General features: G+C 44.1%; 1 protein-coding gene across 4 annotated transcripts in view; it reads left to right on the top strand.

Annotated features, from left to right (window-relative positions):
- The window catches only part of rxraa (retinoid X receptor, alpha a), a 104,675-nt gene that overhangs the window by 43,272 nt on the left and 39,107 nt on the right, over nucleotides 1-22,296 (top strand). For all 4 annotated transcript variants that reach the window (XM_069162019.1, XM_069162001.1, XM_069162009.1 and 1 more), the window contains exon 3: nucleotides 19,719-19,957. In XM_069162019.1, coding sequence (XP_069018120.1) covers nucleotides 19,719-19,957 — 239 coding nt within the window. The remainder of the gene's footprint in view (nucleotides 1-19,718; nucleotides 19,958-22,296) is intronic.

Raw genomic sequence — 22,296 nt, 5'->3', positions numbered from 1 at the left:
TCCTTTATTTCATGGCAGTCCAATTTTGGGCCCACGGACCAAGTTTGCCCCCAAACCGTTTTTGTTGATGCTCACCACGGCATTTAAGAAGCTTGTGCTCATTCTCCCTTTTCCTAAATACTACAAAATCCAAACCGATGAACGAACTGCACATTTTGTGCAGTTGAAAAGTGCGTAAAATTAGATTTACAGCAAAGTACGGCAGAGTGATGTTAAGCCTCCCTTTTAAATTACGCCGGCCGACGTCTAATCTACAAAGAATGATGTTATTCTCTCTCTCTCTCTCTCTCTCTCTCTCTCTCTCTCTCTCTCTCTCTCTCTCCTGCTGATGCTCATGTGCTGTTAGTGCGTCACTGACTTTGAGTTGCCATCAGGATGAGAGATGGAGGCAGTGGCACAATAATGTTTTTGGCAATAATTCCGACAAATGACTTTCTATTAAAAAGCGTAGTGTTTTAATTATCCTGAAATCTTATTTTAGATTTAGAAATGTTTAGTATCTGTAAAGCATACATCATTTTAATGGAATTTCCTTTCACATTTGGCCCGCTGGTCAGATGTACACGTCACCTGTAGCTCAGAGAACATGAAACATTTTTGATTTAGTTTTCAGTCAAGACGACCAATTCTGCAGCGGATTCATTATTTTCACTCTCTTCCGCAGGATCCTCCTCGCTTATATGTTTCACAAACTTGCTGAAGCAAAATAGGAGGCAAATTATGTTCATTTTATAGCTGCTGTTGTGTGTGGGTGGATGGAAGTGGGGTACTGGGATGAAGAATCCGTTGATCATTTCATGGTATCTGTATGTTTATGTATTCATGCCTGTGCGCAATGTGCCGTCATGCGTGGCGTCGTATCTATACAGTGTTGTTTGAAATATATTTATAACTTCAGAAAAGGGAGGCCCTGAGGCCGGCTGCTCGCTGGTCTAATTGGCATGTTAATCATGTCTCTGTGGGTGGGATCTGAGTGTGTGTTTGTGTGTGTGTGTGTGTGTTTATGAAAGATCCATGACTTATCTCCAGAGGCAACACAACGACCGCTGGAGTGTTGTCCTCCTCGCTATCCCGCTCCGACACTCCCACGATGACAGGACACGGATTCTCTGGGCCGGGGGGAGATAAGCGGCCAGGCGTCCGAGCATCACCTATCGCCTGGATTTGAGTCCAAATCAAACACTCGAGTGTGTGCTAATGAGGAGCTGTGTCTGTTTGGGAGAGTTATCTGTCAGTGGCCTCCTCCTCCCATGAGCTTGCTGACTTGGCTGAGCCCTCGTGCTCTGTTAGAGTTGGGATGTTTTCTCTTGTCTGCCCCCCCCCCCCCCTTCCTCCCCCCCCCCCCCCCTTCCTCCTCCTCCTCCTCCGCGCCGTACCCTTGGAGGCAACAAGGAAAAATGAGAAGGAATCCACGCCCTCTTTACCCCGAGGACCCTTGTTAGTCACGGCAGGGCGACCTCATGGAGGAGGATGCAGGGTCATGAGGGCAGGGGAAATAATTTAAGTGTAAGCACTGCAAGACAGAAAAGGGAAAAAAAAGGTCGAGAATACAAAAGGAAGGGGAGGAAAATGAGAAGTCATTGAAGAAAGAAGTGTAGCACCACATCTAAAGATCCTGCCTTGACTTGACTGACGCACAGTGTCGGGTCAATCCGGGTCAGCCCGGGTCAGCCCGGGTCAGCCCGGGTCAGCCTCACTCCCTCGCGTGAAGGGCTCAGTCTGTAGAAGCAAGGAGTTGATCAATGTGTGACAGCCCACGTGGGCCTGAAACAGCCATGAATAGACTGTGAACTCTTTCACAGCTACGCTTCTTTAAGGGCTTTTTTTTTAACAGCACGTTTTGTGTTTGTCTTTGCTGCAAAAAAAAAAAGTTGTTAGTAAAGCGGAACAATTTTAAAGGTGCAGTAAGATGAATTTGTTAATTAGAGATGTTTACTTCACATTCTAGGCTGATAACTCATATTAACTAATTCTTGTTAAGGATAGTGAAAACTGAAAGTGAAAAATGACCCATAATGTTGCCATTCTTGGTGTTTTTGAGCCATTCAATCTGCAGCCAGACTTGATCATTTGGTACAAAACACTTAACTGAAGCTTATTTTAAAACCTTTCCAGATGCCACTCGTCATTTTCCACCAATTACCAAGACCCATCCCGTTTTGAAAAGGCCATGTCACAACTGCAGCGTCGCCTGTGCTGTTGCACAAGTGCCTCAAGTTTCCTCTTGCACCGTTTCAACACTGCGACCTTGTTGCTATCTTGTGATTACATCCTGATACTTGTGGTACTCTTTCGCCACTATTCTCGGTGTTTTTGAGCATTTTAATCAAATTTCTCTTTTCAGTGGGCAAAGAAAAATAGTAGTTCCCCCTTCAACTTGGTGGAAAAACCCGAGCTGAAGCTCCTTTTGAAAGCCTTGCTGGACAGCGTGTGTTTGTTGGAGAGCTGCCAGTGAAAATGCGAGCGAGGGGAAGTCAGCAGACTGGCTGTCTTCTGTTCACTGTTGTTCAGATTGACTCTGTCAGGCCAGCCTTTGAGGCCCGTGATCCAGGTGGTCTGTTCTGCACGGCGCCCTCTCCTCTCCCCTACTCACCCCCTCCCCTCCCCTCCCCCTCCCCCTCCCCTCCCTTCACCTCGGCCACCCCGTGCCCACAAACACGCCTGGCATCAGCATGCTTCCTCCCGGAGCGGCGGCGTCGTCCCTCCGCCAATCGCGACGCTCGGCAGCAGTGGGCACATCGGCGCGAGCCAATGAGCGACACCTGTTTCTCTCAAGCGTGGCCGTCCGTGCCAATCATAACACCCACTTTATTTGGCCTCTGTCGCCGAGCCAATCCCAACACGTAATTCACGGGCATACAGGCCATGAGAGGCACACAGGCAAAAAAAAGAAATACGGATTTTATCGCTGGGGAACGGAAAATAACTTTCCCAGCACAAAAGTCACAGCGAATGTGCGTTGCATCATTGCATCATTGGAAAAAAAGTATCTCGCATTAAAGCAACCTTTCGATAGGACTGAGGGATCATTGTTCAGCGGTGAGACTGTGGGAGAATGACTAATTTTTATGCCTTTTGAAAGGACGACAGCTTTCCCCTGTTTGTATGCACAGCTGAGAACCGAGGACAGAATCGCATGTTTTACTTTTTCATACAAATAAATAGATTCGTTTATATTATGGAGCAGATGTAGCTTGGTTGACGGTCTTTCCTTGTTAGCAACAGCTGTCAGTTGATGTCCTCCAGAAATCGTCAGAGATTTCTTTGCGAAAAGCCAACAGATTAAGTCAATAAAACCACTAAATATAAAAACCATATAAAGACTCAATACTTGGTCAAATAGCTTGTTAGACTGCCTTTTTTTTTTGCCAATTGTTTGACCTTTCCCTGAAGGATAATACAACACAACAGGAGTCACATGATTGTGTGAGACGTCCGCTTTTACATGATAACTTCATTTCGTCTTTTTCACTGAAGTGAGGTCTCAGACGTCCATGAAACTCTCTGGTTTGTTTCTGATAGCGTGTTTGTTCCAGTGATAGAACCTTCAGTTTGCAGGAGACACAATCATAAACGATGACCTTCGTAGTGCAAGAAAGAGGGAAGGAAACCTGAATTTCATTTATTTATCCAGCCAAGAAAAAAATGTCAAGTTTGAGTTTTTTTAGCAAAGGATGTCAAAGTCAAGCTTCCAAACAATCCGATCTGAAACTTTGATGTAAAATGCTAAATATTTGACACGTTGAAAAAAAAGACACCGCAGCCTCCTAAATCAGACATTTTATCCGAGCTACCTGATTCTACATCCTTGTTCCTTGATGTTGTATTTATAAGTTTAAATTATAAATGAAAGATTAACTGGGTCGTGATCTGCAAGACGGAACGCGTATCACTCTAATGGGACTGAAGGCACGGTCGTGGTTGCAGATACGTTGCAGAGCGGAGGTTCTCGCTTCGCTAACAATCACCGCCTGGCAAAGAACATTGGACGAAGTGCTAATGATAATTAGCATTAGAGTAGAGGGAAATCATGAATAATGCCATGTATCAGTCAATCCTCAGTGTGACCAAATCATTTTTTTCTGTTTTTTCTTTACACAAACTTAATTACCATTCGCATATTCAGCGACACGCTCGCACTGTACAGACTGGATGTCTCGGAGAAGAGCAGCACTGCGACACTGGCGTGCTGCAGGTGGAGGAGATGTGGTGGAGTGGAGTGAAGACGGGTCTGGATTTTAATCAGCTTTATTTCATTACATACAGATCCGATGAATTATGCTCCGATTGTCCATGACACCAATCCTCCCTCAACGATTTACAACAACAACAACAACAGGCAGATGAATAACAACCTGCCGGCAGGCTCATATGCCGTGTACACAAGCATCACTGATACTCAAACGTTCTGGATCGGTGCCTTGAGCGGGTCGAGCTCGATTGCGGTCGGAGCCGCGATAGTTTTTTTTTTTTTTTTTTTTGGCAATTAGCGGTAACAGTTTGGATCGTCAAGGAGCCGGCTACTGATCTCAACCTCCAGCTGCTGAAGTTAATAATAGGCGTATCGTTCAAGATAATACTGGTATATGTATATTGTGATAAATGCAATTTTCTGACCTGTTGACGTGATGAGGTCACGCGCACACACACACACACACGCGCACACACACACACACACACACACACACACACACACACACACACACACACACACACACACACACACACACACGTGCGCAATGAATCTCACCGAGTCATTGTTGTTTCCAAACAGAACTGAGAGATCATTTTTGCTCCGTTTCGACTGAACATTCGAAGGCATGATGTTACATTTCTGCCGACATATAAATCTGGAACACTTATTTTGTTCAAATTGCGTGTTAATACGGCATTCAGTATTTTGTCACGTCGTCAAGAATGTCTTCATCGCGGAATACCCAGACATGTCGCGATGTTATTTCAGAGCAATATCGCCCACCCCGTATTTAAGATAGTAAATATTAGCTGAAATGTTTGCTGATGGTTTTATGAGTGGCTACGGCGTTACTGTTTTGCTTTTTTTGGGGGGTGGGGGGGGTGGGGGGGGGGATCTGCTTGAAACCCCCTTCGTCCCCGGGCTCGTCACGAGTATCCACGGCACACATCAGAGCGGAGCAGCAGCCGGTGCTGCTGTTTAACTCCAACACCTGGAGATGGATCCCGCTCCCCGGTGTTTGTGTTGTGTTTGTGCTGTCTAAACACCAGCTCGCAGTGTTCCTCACGTCCCTGGCAGAAGTGATGGGCTTCCAATTGAAAGAGAGCACAAACGTGTGAGAACACGGAGTAAGAAAGGGAGAGTGGGGGGGAGGGAGGAGGGAGGGAGGGGGGGCTGATGCAGGTATCTGTAAAGAGGAGAGAGGAGAGCTGGCAGCACTCTCCCCAGCGTGTCTTCCCAGGACATGAAAGGCTCGCTGCTCCGAACTGGGATTATCCTCCACCTCTGGGGAGTCCCTCTGATGAGCGGAGAAGGCAGAAGGAAAGATGTGGAAAGAAATTGAAGGAAACGGGAACAGAGGAGGAGGAGGAAGGATGGGAAAAAATGAAACGTGAGAGCGCGAGCGAGAGTTAAAGAGACATGCATCCGTGGGCTCTCACCCACACTGATGCCGGCTCCACTTCAGGGCCTGCTGATGATAATGGTGCTTCAGTTTCTTTCCTCCAGCAACCTTCAACCTTCGTGCTGGTAATTCAGCAGAGAGCCCTGCTCCTGTTTGATCTGACTTCCACCTGAAAATCATCTCTGCTGGCTCAGATGTGATCAAGACAGGAGACTCAGGGAACAAAGATTTTAAAGAGTGGTGCGATAATTTGATCATGTTTCATCTTAAATCAGTTTGTTTCAGGAATGTCTTGAATCAAGTGTACTTTTTTATATCCGAGTGCGGATCATTCTTGACAGCTGTTGGTTTGTAATGGAAACTTGGCTGAAACAGGGTAATAATTCAGTACAGTGACAGACAATTCAAGGTAAAGGATCATTTCGGACACACAAATGCCAAGTATTTTCTTTTCCCAGCTTCTCAAGTGTAAAATGTATCATTTTTGAATTATTATATTTGGGTTTTGGACCATTTGATGGGTAAAAGTGATAATCAGAAGGTGTCATCTTGAGCTTTGGCCAGTTGTGATGGAAATGTGTCACTCTGCTGACATTTTTACAGATCAAACAGTTTATTAATTGAAATCATGAGATGAATTAACACTGAACTTTCAAGAAATTTCTAAAATTGTTGCTTTGGTTCTTGTGCAGTAATGTTTCATTTGCGAGTTTCCTTCAAAGAACGTTTTAAGTATTTTCACTTGTTAGAACAAAATGAGTTTGAAGATTAAGCTGAGGAACTTTGAAACTTTACGACTGAATGAAATATGTGTTTAAAACGGAGCGTTCTGGGGAATGAAGTTACACTGTTGACATAAAGTGTTTGAGTTGTCCACGGGACTTATTTTGTTAATAATGGGCCAAAAGGTAATTGATTTTGTGTGTACTGGACAGACTGTATGTGTGCAATCGAGCAGTGTTTGTGTGTGTGTGTGTGTGTGTGTGTGTGCGTGTGTGTGTGTGTGCGCGTGCGCTGGACTACATTTTCCTGATTTAGTTTATTTATCTTGGATACGGCGTGCCTCCGATCCTTCGCCTCCACCCCACAGGATTTTGTGCTATTTGTTTGCTGTGAGTCGATGCACCGATCCAAAGTACACTCCTCCGGTGACACACACACACACACACACACACACACACACACACACACACACACACACACACACTCTCTCTCTCTCTCTCTAGGACATACAACCCTTGCTCTTATTGAAGCGCGTGTGTTCCCACCCGGCTCGCGAGGCCTCTTCCTGCAGCACGTACACACATAGTTTCCCATCGTCCCCCCACCCCCACCTCAACACACACACACACACACACACACACACACACACACACACACACACACCCTCTTATCCCCTCCAACCGGCCCCCAGGGTCTCAAGCTTTCTCTGAGAGGCTTTCCTTTTCCACTTTCTCTTCCTCCTGCTCCCCGTTTCACTGTTTCAATCTCCTATCTATCTATGAATCGCTCTTTCGCCCCCTTCTACGTGTTCATCGATCGATCAATCCATCTGTGCCCATCCTCCCCTCTCCCTTTATTTCAGGCTTGTTCCCCAGAGGGAAAATGAGAAGAAGCAGGGTTGGGGGCAGTTCTAGCTCAGGGCCAGGAGCCAGAACCTTCTCCATTTGGATTTCATTACAAACAGACCAGCACCTCACAGCCTGCAACAAAAGAATAATAATCAGAGGGGGAAAAAAATGAAAGACAGGGGAGGAGAGAGGGGGAGGGAAAGGGGGGGGGGGGGCGTCTCAAAGCCTTGTAATGTCGTCAATAAATTCAAGCCTTCCGTTAAAAAAAAAAAAAGATTATTTCTATGTCCCAAAACCTAAATGGGAACCAGCTTCTTTTGTCTTCGCTGACATAAATTGAAAAGGATCTGTTCTCCTAAATCACATGTGAACACGTCCAGATTTGTGGAAGAGGACAGTAACCACTTTCAGTGGCCCGGTGCTGCTGCTCCAAATCCAGCCGGGGGGGAGGGGTGGACATGAGGCACTGTGTTAGCCAACATCTGCCTTGGGCCCCGTCCAGGTGTTGCACAGGATCAAACACACACACACACACACACACACACACACACACACACACACACACACACAGCAGACAGCAGACAAGACACAAAGCACTCAGCTTTTGATGTGTTTCGGTGTTTCCTCGATACAAATGGAAGTCGTCAATCAGCCGCTGTCGCCGAACAAGTCGTCAAGTGACAAATTCCTCATCCTGATGCCACCAAAGGGTAGGGACCGTTTGTTTGTTCCATCTTCGTAATTGGCATAATTAATCTTCGACGACTGATGGCTTCATGACTACCGAGTCATACCAAGACCCACCTTGTGGATAAACTGATCTTCCTCTCCTCTCATCGTCATCGTTTACACTTATTTTCCCTGCTAACGATGATTGTAACGACAACCTTGTTCAAGACAACAACGCATTACACAGTATGTCCATAGTCCTGATGGCTTAAGACCAGTTTTAAGATCCTGGACTGGATTGGGAGCTGTTTGGCTGTTTAGATCCAGTTGTGATGTGGCTTTTTTTTCTTCTTCTTCTTCTTAAATTTGCAATATCGCTTTCAACATTTCTACAAAAATTGACCTCTTATAAATTCAGTTTCTGTGCGTTGTACGTAACAACATTTGGTTCCTTTATATGTGATTGCAACTAAATGGTTAAAATAGTTGAACTGTCGGCAACAAATTCCGTATTTGTATTTCTAGTGGTGTGTCAACATGGACCGGTTTGTTTGTTTGCTGAGCTCCTCCTGATTACATCTACTGAAGATATCATGTGTTTTCCCATCGATGTGTCAATCATGCAACACGTGCCGTGGTGTTTGTCCTCTACCTTTCCAGGAGCCATGTGTCCTTTCCGTTCGGTGCAGAAGAGTAACCTTTTTGGAAACCTGACGCATGCTTGAAATAGATGATTCATCACCGTCGCTGTGTCAACGTTGTCATAACATAACTGACAAAAAGTATGAAAGAAATCAAAAGTAGTCATCGGACTCCTCGTTTCTGCTGTTGTTAGATTATGTTGTGTTTTGTCGGCAGGTTGTTATCTCTCTGGGTTTGTGTACATGTGCACGCTCGGCCGTGTGCCGTCGAGCGTGTTTTGACAGATAAGGACTCGGTGTTGTGATTTTCATCTTTGGGCTCAACAAAAGAGGAGGAATCAGAGTTTCCTGGCTGCTTTGTATATCCCCGGTAAATTGTATTCATAGAGCGGTGTTGACCGCTCACAGGGCTTTAAGAAGCAGGAATACTTGGTGTTTTTTCTTTATTTTGAACCGAATCCACAATACAGAAAAGAAGCCACAATGGTCGGGTCCCTGTAAGGATAATAGAACCAATAAAGTTGAAGCTTTCCCGTCATCTCCAGTAACACATTTCACCTTAAAGCCTGTACTCCCCATCTAGTTAAGGTAGTCCAAAAAGCCGTACTGGAGTTTACTAACTTACTGTTCTGTTGCTCCTTGCTAAGCTGCCTTGTTGCTGAACAGGTAATAAATCCTCAAATGGAGCAGAAGAGCATCAGTTGCAGTTGTAATCTTCTTCTCCTGACGACTGCTCCACAGGCTGCGCTGGTAATTATAGCTCCGTGCCATGTCTTTGATCAACCGCTATTGTCAGTTGCTGACCAAAGCACAGCCAGTGTGATACAATCAGCATGCTGACTGTCATTCATTTGCGGAGCACATCTCCTTCTCGGTAGCCTCGCTGTTGTTCTCCCTCGCCTCGTGTCTTTGTGCCTTTCTAGCCATGTGTTGCTCTCTCGACTAGTTCAGATGGTGTAGGTTGATGAAAAAAGGTGCACATTTGCTGTGCGAATAAAATAGGCTGCTGTTGGTGGTACTGCTTGGTGAGACCACTATTCATACCTGAGGCTATTTAGGGTTGGGTTTGATGACACTTTGCCAAATATGAATCTATTAGCAATCGAAATTGTAAGAAAGGATAATAAGAACCTGGCACTTCACTGGATAACAACAACAAAAAAATGTGCCTTTTTGTCAACAAATTATATTCCACAGCCTTTTAATACAACTCTCTTTTATTAATTTTGCAGCCACTGACTGATGTAATAGTGCTGCAAAACGAGAATTCAGAAGTTTTCATTTCATTATGTAATAAGAACAAAACCAATGTAACTCACTCACAATCACGCTTGACAAAAAGAGCTCTTCACCCTACTAAGCCTACCCGACAGTGACTTAGTTTGATACAGAAATCTATCTTCACACAAAAGCAGCTTCTGTGTCCTTAAGAGGTGGACTTATGTCTGCTGGATGTATTGTTTCTTTTAAGAACAACGGCGTGTTAAAGCTGCACCACTCTGGAAAAAGTGAGAATTACAATTTTCATGCTTAGAATTGAGATTCAGATTCTCTCTTCCCGTTTTTTTTGTTGTTGTTTTGTTTGTTTGTTTGTTTTGTATTGCTCTTATTTACCTGATACAGAAGGAAGCCCAACAAACGCTATGATAGTGTCTGATATAGGGCCGGCACATTCACTCCATGAACTTTGAACAACGGAAGGAAAACGCTCTTGTTTCTAGTGTAAATGCAGCGGCTTCACGAATCTCGTGCTGAATGTCAAAACAATCAACGTCAGTCTCTTAACTTCTCTTATTAAACACAAAATTCTAAAACTATGTTTTGGAACACGTTTTTTTATCTAGCTCTCTCTGGGTTTATGTTCCTTACTGCTGGTTTCTACCGCTCTGAATTACGGGGTGTAACGATGCGTTGTTATTTGTTGAGCGAGAAAATAGGAATTCATTATTTGTTGTTGCAGCTAATGTCGTTTAGAAGTCAGATGACAAAGAGGTATGAACGAGATGGTCATCTTAAGACAATTAATCATGCAGCCCGAGGCTGTGGTCACTTTTGAATTCAGTCAAAACATGGTCTGTATGCTCGATATAGTTTCCCCAAATACATTGGCGCTTCAAGAATTGAGAAGAGCGGTCGCGTGAGGTGCACGAGAACATACTTTTACACAGCCTGCAGATATGATATCACAATAAAGAACATGTTCAAAAAATATCCCCCTTACATTTCCTTTATATTGTCCCTGATGCTTCACCAGATGTTGGTCAATCTGTCTTTGGCTTCTTTCCAAATAAGATAAGATCAATCTTTTCTGTAAGTTAGGCTTGAACTTGAACAAGCAGAAATGTAAGATACCTCATCTTAAAGTATTTTCAGGCTCATCGAGCGCAGCAGCATTCGCAGGCCGGCCGGTGCTCTGCCTCGGAGCGCCCGGGGAGAGATGGTATATCACCTCTGAGCTAAAGAAAACAATCGGGCCATATCAGCAGATCAGAGTGTTGGCAGTCAGGGCACAGTTTGCAACAGCGCCAGTAATCTGTGGCTTAGCTGGCACCTGGCCACGACCAGCCGCGGCTCCATGGCCTCTTCAGACACTTAAGAGTCACCGAGGGCACCGGCATGCCCCGGGAGCTGGCGCTCTCATCCGCGCACTATCGGGGAAATTAATTGAAATGGGAGGAAAATAAAGCCCACTAGAGACAGAAGAGAGTAAAAGGGAGGCGGGAGGGGAAGAATTAAGTCTTTATCGAGGGCAGTTATTTCAGCAGGCAAAAGGAATCGGGTATATCAACACTGTATCAAATGATGGCTGTTAGCAGCCCACCTACTGTGAAATTATGGGTGGCCTGTTTGGATTCTTTTCTGCCACTTATCCCACATTAAGGCCTTGTTTCTGTTCCTCTCATGTTCTCTCTTTTAATCTACAAGTTGGTTGAACTATTGTATCTGTGCCAGCAGATAGGGGCCTGAAGAGACGGTATAAAGTGGGTTTGGATACTTTTGATTAGAGCTGTCACAAAGATTCAACAGCAGTTGCAGCTGCTCTGTCTGATGGTTTCTGGTCCCGACAGGAATCGTTGTTAAAGCTGAAGCTCTCATCACTATGTGGCTTTTTGTACCTCCTTCAATCCTCACATACTGTACTGAGGATGTAGGATTAGAATGACAAGAAGGATGGGGGGGGGGGGGGGGAATCATGTAAACTTACTGTTTTATTTTCTCCTGCAGTGAATCTGTAATTGTGCAGGGATTATAAAAAGCTCAAAGACCACATGGCGCAAACGACAAAAAGCAAAACCCTGTTTTCCTCAAGCATCCTTTGTCCATTTAATAAAGCTGCGAAATCCAACTCGCAGAGATTCTGGTCACATGCTTCGATCTGCAGCTGCTCATTTCTCCTCGAATCTGCTGTGCATCGTTTTGCATCAGAATTTGCCTCATTTAAAAATCACACTTCCGTCGTTGGCTTTGTGTAACAATCAGACATATTCTAGAAAAGCATGGTCTGAAAAGAAAATGTCATTAATAAGTCACTGCTGACCATAATTTGCATCACAGGTGACACGTGAGCTCTTCAACTGTCCTTCTGTTCAGCTCACAACGACTGATTTCTATTTAGTGCTTTCCAGTAGGATATATTGTAATATTACAGTATACGAGAAGAATGTTATTGTTATCTATTGACTCATTTATTGTATTTCGTCCACCCACTGAATATGAAACGCCTTTAGTGAAACTGGAAAGCACAGAGCAACACAGCAAAGTATCTCATCAGTTGAGAAGTAAGAAAAAGGGGAATAAAGTGGATTTGAACAGCTGCCAATGACATTTGTTCCAAACAAAGAGTGTTGCTGTTTCTGAGTTGTGCTAAATTGATCATGTGTAGGTAGAAAAGGAGGCCTATGTGTACTTTGAGTAGAACAAGCTACAGACGTCTGAAAAACTGCCACAACCCTGACAATGTGGGTCACCCTTGCGGATGATAGAAAGTTCAGCTGTAAGCTATCTTCATTTGTATGATGAGGAAATTAATCGCTAGTAAATCTCATAATCTTTTTACACCATTTATCAAGCAAGAATGGATGGATGTGTCAGTTTTCGCTCATCTTTTACGTTATACATTTAAAAAAAAAAAAAAAAAAGATTAAAAAAGCTTCTTAAAGACACTGTCTTGGGCTGTTGGAAACTGTGGAGGCCATATTTCAGTCCAAATTTGGGCATTTGATTGGCTACATGATGATGAGAATATTTTAATCTTTTCTATTTTTTTCAAAGTGCAATGCTCAACATGTTTCACATCACCTGTTGTCAGGTCATCAGCCAATGATGAGCACCATTCCCTACACCGTCCACCACCCACTATAAACACACACACACACACACACACACACACACACACACACACACACAGAGTGCCCTCCCCGACACACACACACACTCCCACCACCTCTCCCCTGTTTACAGAGTAAACAGACTCCGATATTTACACTTTGAACCTTAACTGAAAGCACCAGATTAGTTTGTTTGTATAGAGGAAAACAGAAGACAGACATACTCAGATTAATGAGCACACACACACACACACACACACACACACACACACACACACACACACACACACACACACACGCACGCACGCGCAAGACATGTTAACTTGGCAGATAGAAAGGGAGGTAATGAAAGTGAAAGGCTGATGAATATATGATCTAATTGTTGAAACACAGAAACATGCACAGACAAAAGCAGTCTGCTGTCGTCATGGTGATATAGACATCAGTGGTAAAAACTCAAATGAAGCTGTTATAACGACTCTTGCGGTATTTTGGGCTCTGAATTTTTTTACGCAAGCCACTGAATCTCCTGGGTTTTTAGCTGAATCTTCCCCCCCCCCCCCCCCCCCCCCCGTCTTCTCTCTTCTTCCTCTGAACACATCCGGAGAATTGCTAATGACTTCGCTTTCTATCCCGGCTGTGCTCTGACGCTGCGCTCTTAAAAAGAAAAAAAAAAAAAGTGACTCACCTTCCTCTCCTAAAACGTCACTGTAAATAATAATGATAATAATAATACAAATAAATGTGTTTGTTGCCTCAAATCAATACAAGAAAAACTAAAAAGGAGGGGGGCTCTGTTGTTGTTGACAGGCTGTGGTTCCATCCCGGTTTCTCTCTCTGAGGTGCCCTGGTTTGCTAATGCACTGCAGCGTAGGTGCAAGTGACTCATGACTGCTTCATTTACGCCAAAGTCAATCCATGAAATGATCGTTTTTTTTTTTGTTTTTTTTTCCTGGCTGCTGTCTCACCAATGCCATCATCCCTCTGCTGAGCCACTGCCAGCAGGGTGGTATAGAAAACACATTGTCTGTGCAGGGATCTGCACAGAGCCTGTATGGATTTATTCTTTATGTGTTTTCTAACAAAGTCTCTCCAGAATGTGGGATTGGACGGGAGCTATAGGGGTTATTAACCTAGAACTGGCAGTATTGTATGCATCCTTTTGTGAGCCCAAACACAGAACATTATGATTCATGCCTTTTGACAGTCAATTCCACTGCTCATGATTAAAAAGATTTAACGGCGACTGGACATAAAGTGTGCGATTTGCTGAGATTTATGAGCTCTCCCTCTCAGTTTTTTGCTGCATCACACGCCCTCGTGTTCTGCTAACTCTCCACTGTGGCCCGAGTGGATGAATAATAGAGGAGAGTTAGCCACGGAGTGAAAAATGAGCATCTGTCTGCATCTGTATGGTCACGTACTTACGAGCGTGAATGCGTTTTAAAAAAAAAAAAGGCAAAACGGAGTCGGACGTCGGGTGGAAGAGACGCCGGGCGGGGAGCAAACGCGTGACGCCGCAGACGTCGCTTGCGAGACCACCGGCCGACGACGGAAAGGCGGACGCGCTTTTCATGCGTTTCATCTGCTCTCAGGATGGTTCGGACCGTCGTGGGGGTGCGGCGGTGCACTTTCCCCATCCATAATGCATCATCCTTCGCCGGTGGCGGAGGCAACGGGAGCTCATGGGCTGCTCGGGGAATGCGACTGTCGCCGTGAGCTCTGCAGACAGCTGAGTCATTCGCAGTCTCTCTGAGGCTTCATGTGGGAGCAGCGGCTCCTCATCGTTCTGGGTTGGAAGCTTCCATCACGAGTGTCACGTGTGAATCGGATGTTTACGATGGTTGGGTTTTCTTATACGTTAGTTGCGTTTGTGTGCTAAGAAGCCAAATTGATCCGGAGTATTGCACGAGAAGTTTAAGTTAAATCAGGTAGTACTTTTTAGAAGAAAAAAAAAGTCCCCAAAAATACAAGTGTCCAATACAGAAAACATAAAAAGCATGACTCTAGAAAATGAAGCTGCTATAACATTGTGAAAATGCCACGCTGAGGCATAGAAATCTGTTTGTAAAAAAAGATCGCATAAAAAGGTTCATATTTATTTCATTTTCTGTGTGTGTGCGTTTGTTAACCCCCAATTGGGAACCAGTAGTTTCAGAGAAACGAGGAAACGTCGGAGCATTTGTTTCAGACCAAACAGTCGTGTCTCCTTTTATCAGTCAAGTTTTGTGTCTCGCTCGACTCACGCAGTCGATAGAGCGCGGGGGAAGGCAGACTCAAAAAGAATTGAGAAGAGATGGAAAACCAGGCGGGTTTCTGTGTCTTTCAGCCTGTTGACTTTCACCACAGGCTCTGTTTTGGCTGTGTTGTCTCAGGACATGCTCCTTCCTACCGACCAGAGTACCACTGGAACTATAGAGAACACAACCTCCTCAAAGTGCCAAAGAAGATTGTTAGTGTCTCCCGAAAACATCGTCCTTGACCACCATGAAGGTACCGGTTAAGATTAAGCTTAGTTAAACACCTTTAAAAAAAAAGAAAAAAAAAGACTAATGTTGAGTGTGTGTTGTTTAAACCACACTTGAAGAGAATCGAAGAGCTTTGCACAACTTGCACAAGACGGCTTTTTCGCTGCAAACCCCGCCGCCCGGCTCGTACCTGCAACCGGTCCCGTCTTTCCGTGACCCGAACCGTGCAGCTTCTAACGTTCCTTTCGCTTTCATTCTCGAGCAAACTCCCAACGGCTTTGTACTATTTTCTGTTTTGCTGTTGAACAAATGACAAATGGTGTAATTTTTTTTCTGGAAAGGGCGGCCATTAATCAGGACCGCAGCAGTTCACCTGTCAGACGAATGTAAACAGGTTGTTTCCAGCCAGTGAAGAAGCGCCACGTGCTGCTGTTTTCACGTCGAAGACCGTCTCCTTTCATCCACTCTCACCTTGAATCATCCATTTATCATATTCTAAACACACAAGCCAGCAGCAGCAGCAGCAGCAGCCAGAGCATAAATTGGGAAATGTCCTCTGTGTAATCTCACCTAACGGAAGAACAAAAGAGCAAGAAAGGCGAGAGGGGGGAGGGAGGCATTGTTTAGAAATGGGAGATGCTTGAATGGAGTACAGAGGCGATAAGTGAGGAACTCGGTCTGTAGCTGCCGGTGAGATGGGTCCTAATTTGCTTATTTGTTGCTGTCAGTTGTGTTTTTGTGTGCGCAGCTATCCGGACCAATTGACAGGCAGAAGGAGCGCCGCTCAGGAGACGTTTTCGGCCCCTATTTAAGCTCAAATCAGCCTTTTTTGCTGTATATTTGTTTTCCCTTTATATATATATCAGGGAAAGCTGGACAGCTGCCACCCTTTTCTTGGATGCTTTAATACTTTTTATTCCTCTTCCCTGCCCTCGCTCACTGATTCGCCTTACAAACTCTTATCTAATCTTGCAAGTATGTTTATTTAATGCTACTTTCAGGTAGTGCAAACTGCTGCCAGAGCTCGTTGTGTTTTTTTCAGGACTGCTCATAAAACATCTTTTACTTTCCAGTTCAACAGGGTGAGATGAAAACTGCTCTGTGATGAAATATGGGAAGAAGTGTCAGTGTGTTTCTTTTCTTTTCTTTTCTTTTCTTTTCTTTTCTTTTCTTTTCTTTTCTTTTCTTTTCTTTTCTTTTCTTTTCTTTTCTGTTCTTTTCTGTTCTTTTCTGTTCTTTTCTTTTCTTTTCTTTTCTGTTCTGTCATTTTAATTCTCTCATTGTGCAGCTTGGCCTTTTCTTTTCTCTTCTTCCCTTTCTTGTCTCTCCTCCTCTCTCCTCCTCTCTCCTCTTCCTGTTCCTCTTCCTCACCTCGCATCTCATTTCCACTCCTCCTGCTATCCTAATTAGTACTTTTTCCTCATTTCCTCTCCTCTCCAATCCTTTTTGCGCTTTCTCCCTTCTACTATCCTAATAAATATGTTTTGTTTCCTCTCCTTGTCTCCTCTCCTCTCCTCTAATTTCCCCTTCTCCTTTCCTCTCCGGGGAAGATTAGGACAGAGTCCTTTTCATCCTGCTGTAATCCGACACTGGCAACCCAACTCAAACAAGAATAAACATTACAAACACGTACACGCAAACACACACACACACACACACACACACACACACACACACACACACACTATGATAAATCTTTATATTCTGGGAGCTTTGCCCAAACAAGACCATCCACATACAGTGTTACCACAAAGCTACATACATAGCATGCTTCAGTCATGTGGAACTAGGACGTCAGAGAGAGTAAATGTTCTTCTCCGGTCGTTCCCCTGCTCCTCACAGTGGAAGAGAAAGTTGGAGTGAATGGGATAAAGAGAGACATCAACACCTCCCAGCCTGTCTCTGTCATCCCCCTCTAGGTGAGGCCTTCTTGGGACTCTGTCAGCAGAGCTCTCACCTCCTGCTGAGACCTACAATGGCAGATTGGCAACCCTAATACCACAGCCTGCTTTATCTGCCTGAATTAAAACCCAATTGGCAAAGGGTTATGGGAATTGCTGGCTCAGGGAGATCTTTTTTCATTTTTTTTATTTCATTTTTTTTCAGGAATTATGTGTGTGGGTGCAATTTTTTTTTAATTTTTTTTTAAATGGAATCAGATGGAATCAGCTCGGGGGATGTCAGTCAGAGGATTAAACACTAAACTAATACAGCAACATGTAGAGATTGTTGTTAGCCCTTTTATTAAGAAGGATGTTTGTTTTCTGAAGGATAGTGTGTGTGTGTGTGTGTGTGTGTGTGTGCTTACAGGAAGTGCTCATGAGGCAAGCAGGATGTTCAAGAAGTTTTTGGCTTGGATCAGCTGGCAGCTAGGTTGGTGCTCAGAGGATTACAGATACATGGAGAAAGATGGGAAGAATCCCCTTTTTTGTCCTCCGTTCACAAGAGGTTTTAGAACAGGAATACACCTCAAAGAACACACACAGAAAAAAAAAAAAAAAAAGATCCTGCAGAGACAGCTGGGACGAACAGGAACATCGCTGGGAACCGAACTTGTTACTCGGCTGTCAACTAATTGAGCCATCCATCAGTTTTATCCCGCTTCACACAAACCGAGGAACCTTATGAAACATGGGAGTGTGACAGACAAGCCACACTCCAAGTTATTACATAACAAGAGGCCATGTCCCCGCTGCAGTCGGAGCAAAGTTGTTGAGTCTAAATAGGACAGGATGTAAAAGCAGGGTATTTTAGGACAGCAGACTAACCGAGGTGAGCCTCGGCTGCCTCATGCCAGCTGTCGGGATGAACAGAAAAACTGTTATGAGATTATATAACTAGGCGGGAATATTATTTGTATTCATGAAAAAACAAAACACTTCATCACATGGATTCCTCTCGTAAAGCTGGTGTGCCCATTGTTTCTGCTCTTAAATTCCTGACGTCATGTTACACATCATCCAACACCAGGCAGCAAGATAAACAATTGTTATAATAATAATTATGACTGCAACTAAGAATTATTTTCATTTCCAATTAATCTGGGGATTTTTTTTTTTCTCAAATAAGTCAAATAACTTCGGAGACTTTTTGTCTGGCCAAAAGTCTGAAAACTATTTAAATTACTATAAAGTTAGACGAGGAAAAGTACTAAATCTTTACATAAAAGAAGCTGAAACCATCAAGTGTTTGGCATAATGTTTAAAAGCCAACTCAATCAGTTATCAGAACAGAACTTGGATTAGTTTAATGGCGTTCAACTAATTGTTACAGCTTGAAAAAGAACTGCTTATAGATGAATAGATTAATGCTCATGAAGCTGAAATGCAATTTGTACTTTTCAAGAGTCAAGTCAAGTTTCTTTACGTACGCCGTAGCCCGAAATCTCCAGTTCCTCACAGTCTGAACGGCCGGCGACGCCCTTTATTAGACACTCACACAGGAGAATGGAAGTAGGGCTCTATTATGGAAAGTCGAGGAGACAGAAGTAGCAGAGGGTCAGAGTACGAAGAGGGGACAGGAGCAAAGACGGACACGATCATGAATGGAAAGTAAGAGAGAGAGAGAGAGCGAGTGAGCGGCGGTGTTGAAAGTGGAGACGGGAGAGAGAGACTTGTTATCAGTACACATGCGACTCCCGTCAACGGAGCCTCAGTGACTCACCGCGGTATGTCAGGACTTCTTTGCTCACGTTCCTGTCTGCCTCATATCTTCCGTGTTGACAGCTGATGGGGAGATAGCCCGCTTCGTCTTGGTAAAGACTCGTGCTGAGCCTAGGAGGGAGACGAAAGACGGGAAGAGCAGATGGGCTCTGGTACATGCGACCTTATCTCTCTCCGTCTCGAGTCTCGCCGCAGTTTTCTCCTCAGCTCTAGTGCAAGGTCATGTTTTTCATTCTCCTGAGCTCACTACCCAACCCATCAGGCGCATGCATTATAGATATACAGTACCGTGCATCCTGACCTCCGGGATCCCTGAGGGAAGCACTTTTGTAGTTTGAGGGGCAGAGTTGCCGTCGGCCTCAGCTCTGCCGTTAGTTTCTGCTGTTTCTCCACTATGAGCTCTGTTGGATTTACTTGTCTCTGGTGTTTTTTGCTGAATTGGCGATTTTTTTTTTTTTCTGGAAGACGCTCAGATTCAACAACCGCGTTCACACTTCACCAGATGTGCTTAAACGGCTGGTGCCAACTACTCTCTTTAGGAAAAAAAAACTCAAATTAGCCCAAGTGTGAAACATTTTTTTTAAACGTGTTTGTGAATTTTTTTGTTTTTAAACGTTTTATTTTGAAATCGCAAAGTGTTATGGTGCACCAGGTTTGGCCCGTCTCATTTTGAACTGAATTTTATCATGTAAAAAACAGTGGTAGCCATGACGACAAGGACAACACAGAAAAAGAAGGCCACCTACTGATTTTTTAAAATTTATTTTTTTATATATGCACAGATTCGTCGGGTCATGTGACCTCCTCACCGCTGGGCTCGCCCACATCCCACCGGGGGATGCACCCGTCTCTGCTCAGCCCAACGTCCATGGGGCCCTCCGGCTCTCTCCACTCACCCATCAGCACGCTGAGCTCACCCATGAACGGCCTGGCCTCCCCCTTCTCCGTCATTAGCTCACCCATGGGGCCCCACTCCATGAACTCACCTGGCATGGGCTACGGCCCCAGCGTCAGCCCCCAGGTAAGGCCAGTAACAGACTCACAGACATGCATGCTGCTACGCACACACACACACACACACACACACACACACACACACACACACACACACACACACACACACACACACACACAAAAGCATGCTTTTCATTGCAACATTGTACAGATGCTTACAGACGGATGCACAATCCGACAGCGTAGGGAAAGTTATTCAGGTATTTGGTCTTGTCAAGGTTACACGTATTTCCTGCAGAGCCAGAGTCTGTATAGCAGAGAATACCTGAGTTAGAGGCAAATATTTGGTGTGTGAATACATATTTACTTCGTAGCCATGATAGGTGCATAAACAAACACAGACATGCACATTTATAATAAATGAAGCAGTAACATGTACAAACCAGGAACTGGTGGCAGGCATTTTATAAATCTGACTGTATTCATCTCGAGTTAGACTATGAGCTCTCTGGATACGATAGTGTGTCAGAATGACATAGAATCACATATGATATCGGTCGAACTCTGTCTGAAAGTCATAAACTGACATATTGTGGAGGAATGTTTAGTGAGACAACAAGGAAAAAAGTGTGTTTTTAAGGTGTCTTCATGGGCCATTTGTGTTATCTGTATTGTCCCTTGGAAAATTGCAAGTTGTCATTTTAAACTTTGGTTTAAAAAAAACATTGCACAAACACGACATTAATCATGTTATTCAGTCAACTTTTGCAGTGCCGGTTGCCATTTTATTATTTCCCTTACTGACAGGGCCAGGCTCACTGTTTCCCTCATGCCTCTTCTATCTATATATATATATATATATATATATAGATATATATAGATATGCTAACTATATTTACGAAAGCAATATTTATCTCGTCGTTTAACGCTCAGCAAGACGGCAAACAAGTATATTTCACAAAATGTTGAACTATTCGTTGAAATGAACAAATACAGTGATTTCTACTCTGCAGTGCTTCACCTGCTGCAATGCAGTAGCTTTGCTGAAAGGGCAAACAATTACATCCCAACCAGCTAACCAAGTCCAAATTATTGTTGTTTAATTGCATTTTGATAAAGACAACAGTTATTACATCCACACATCACATTACAATGATGTCAAAGTAATTGTCTATCATTTAAAGTATTTCAATTAAATTGAACTTGCGCGTGCTTAGCCACATTACGTGATGTCACGTCATGTCCGACACGGCGTGATTCTAACGTAAGCTCGATCCAGACGGAGTAGGACTCTAAGAGCAAATATACTTTAAACATGTTGAATAAGCTGAATTTCTAAAAGGCTACAATGTCTCCAACATTGTGGAGAGAAAAAAGACGACACTGGAGCTGACAAGTCAAACAAACCTTTCGGTGCTGAAGTGCGTCATGTTTCTTTTGAGCCTTTCTGATGCTGCTGCATGCTTAAATCAGGACATTTTTGAAATCAAATTCTTGCTCTCTCCAGGGAGAAGTGGTACTTGGAGAATTTGGTTTGGTGCATGGTCTGAATAGTTTGGGAAACTCGAGCACATAAAGTCCTGGAAGTTGCCGTGTGTTTGGGGCTAAGCCACATGTGTGAAGCTCAAATTTGACACATTCAGAAACCAGAAAGATCCACGCTCAGCAGCCTCCGTCGCTGTAATGTGGCTCCATGAGGTTTCTCTGTGTGTCTGCCCTCAAATCACAGAGAAATACAGCTGCCCTGTAAACCAACCAGACAACCGGCTGTGTATCATGTCTTTACAAACTGCACTCGCATGTCTCAGAAGTGCAAATTACAGAGACACACACACACACACACATGATTTTCTTCAGCCCGACCCCAGCAGACAGAGGCCCTGCTTTGACCCCGTGGCACAGTTAATCAAGGCCCATTCAACTGGGATTCCACAGCTCTTCAGCTCTGTCACTCTTCCTTCTATATCTGAAGCATTTTTGTCACTCTCTCCCGCCATATCTCGCCTCCTCCTCTATCCCCTCACTCGTCTTCTTTCTCCGGCTGTCCTCTTTTCCTCTCGTCTCCCTTTCTTGTTTTCATTCCTTGTCTCTGTCACATCATCTCCGTTTTCTCTATTTTCCTCTCTGTCGTTTTTTGTTTTTTTTTGTTCCATCAATAAGCCTCGGTTTTCTTGGTATTAAACGCACACACACACACAGACACACACACACACAATTAAGACATCAAAGCTTGCAGTGGCCCAGTTTCCGTCTGGAGCCGTATCTAAAATTGAAATTGTCCTACCCCCCCCCCCCCCCCAAAAAAAAAAAAAAAAAAAATGCGGCTGCCCTTTTTTTGTCTGCTTGTTGATAATTGTGTTAAAGTACGTCAGCAGTGTGATGCTGTTTGGGATGGGCTCTCCTCGC

The sequence above is a fragment of the Embiotoca jacksoni genome, unplaced genomic scaffold, assembly GCF_022577435.1.
Source record: "Embiotoca jacksoni isolate LCO1_2020_lvr unplaced genomic scaffold, fEmbJac1.0.p SCAF_10, whole genome shotgun sequence".
Classification (NCBI taxonomy): Eukaryota; Metazoa; Chordata; class Actinopteri; family Embiotocidae; genus Embiotoca; species Embiotoca jacksoni.
Note: the sequence above shows the minus strand (reverse complement) of the source record. Positions and strands in the feature narration are given on the sequence as shown.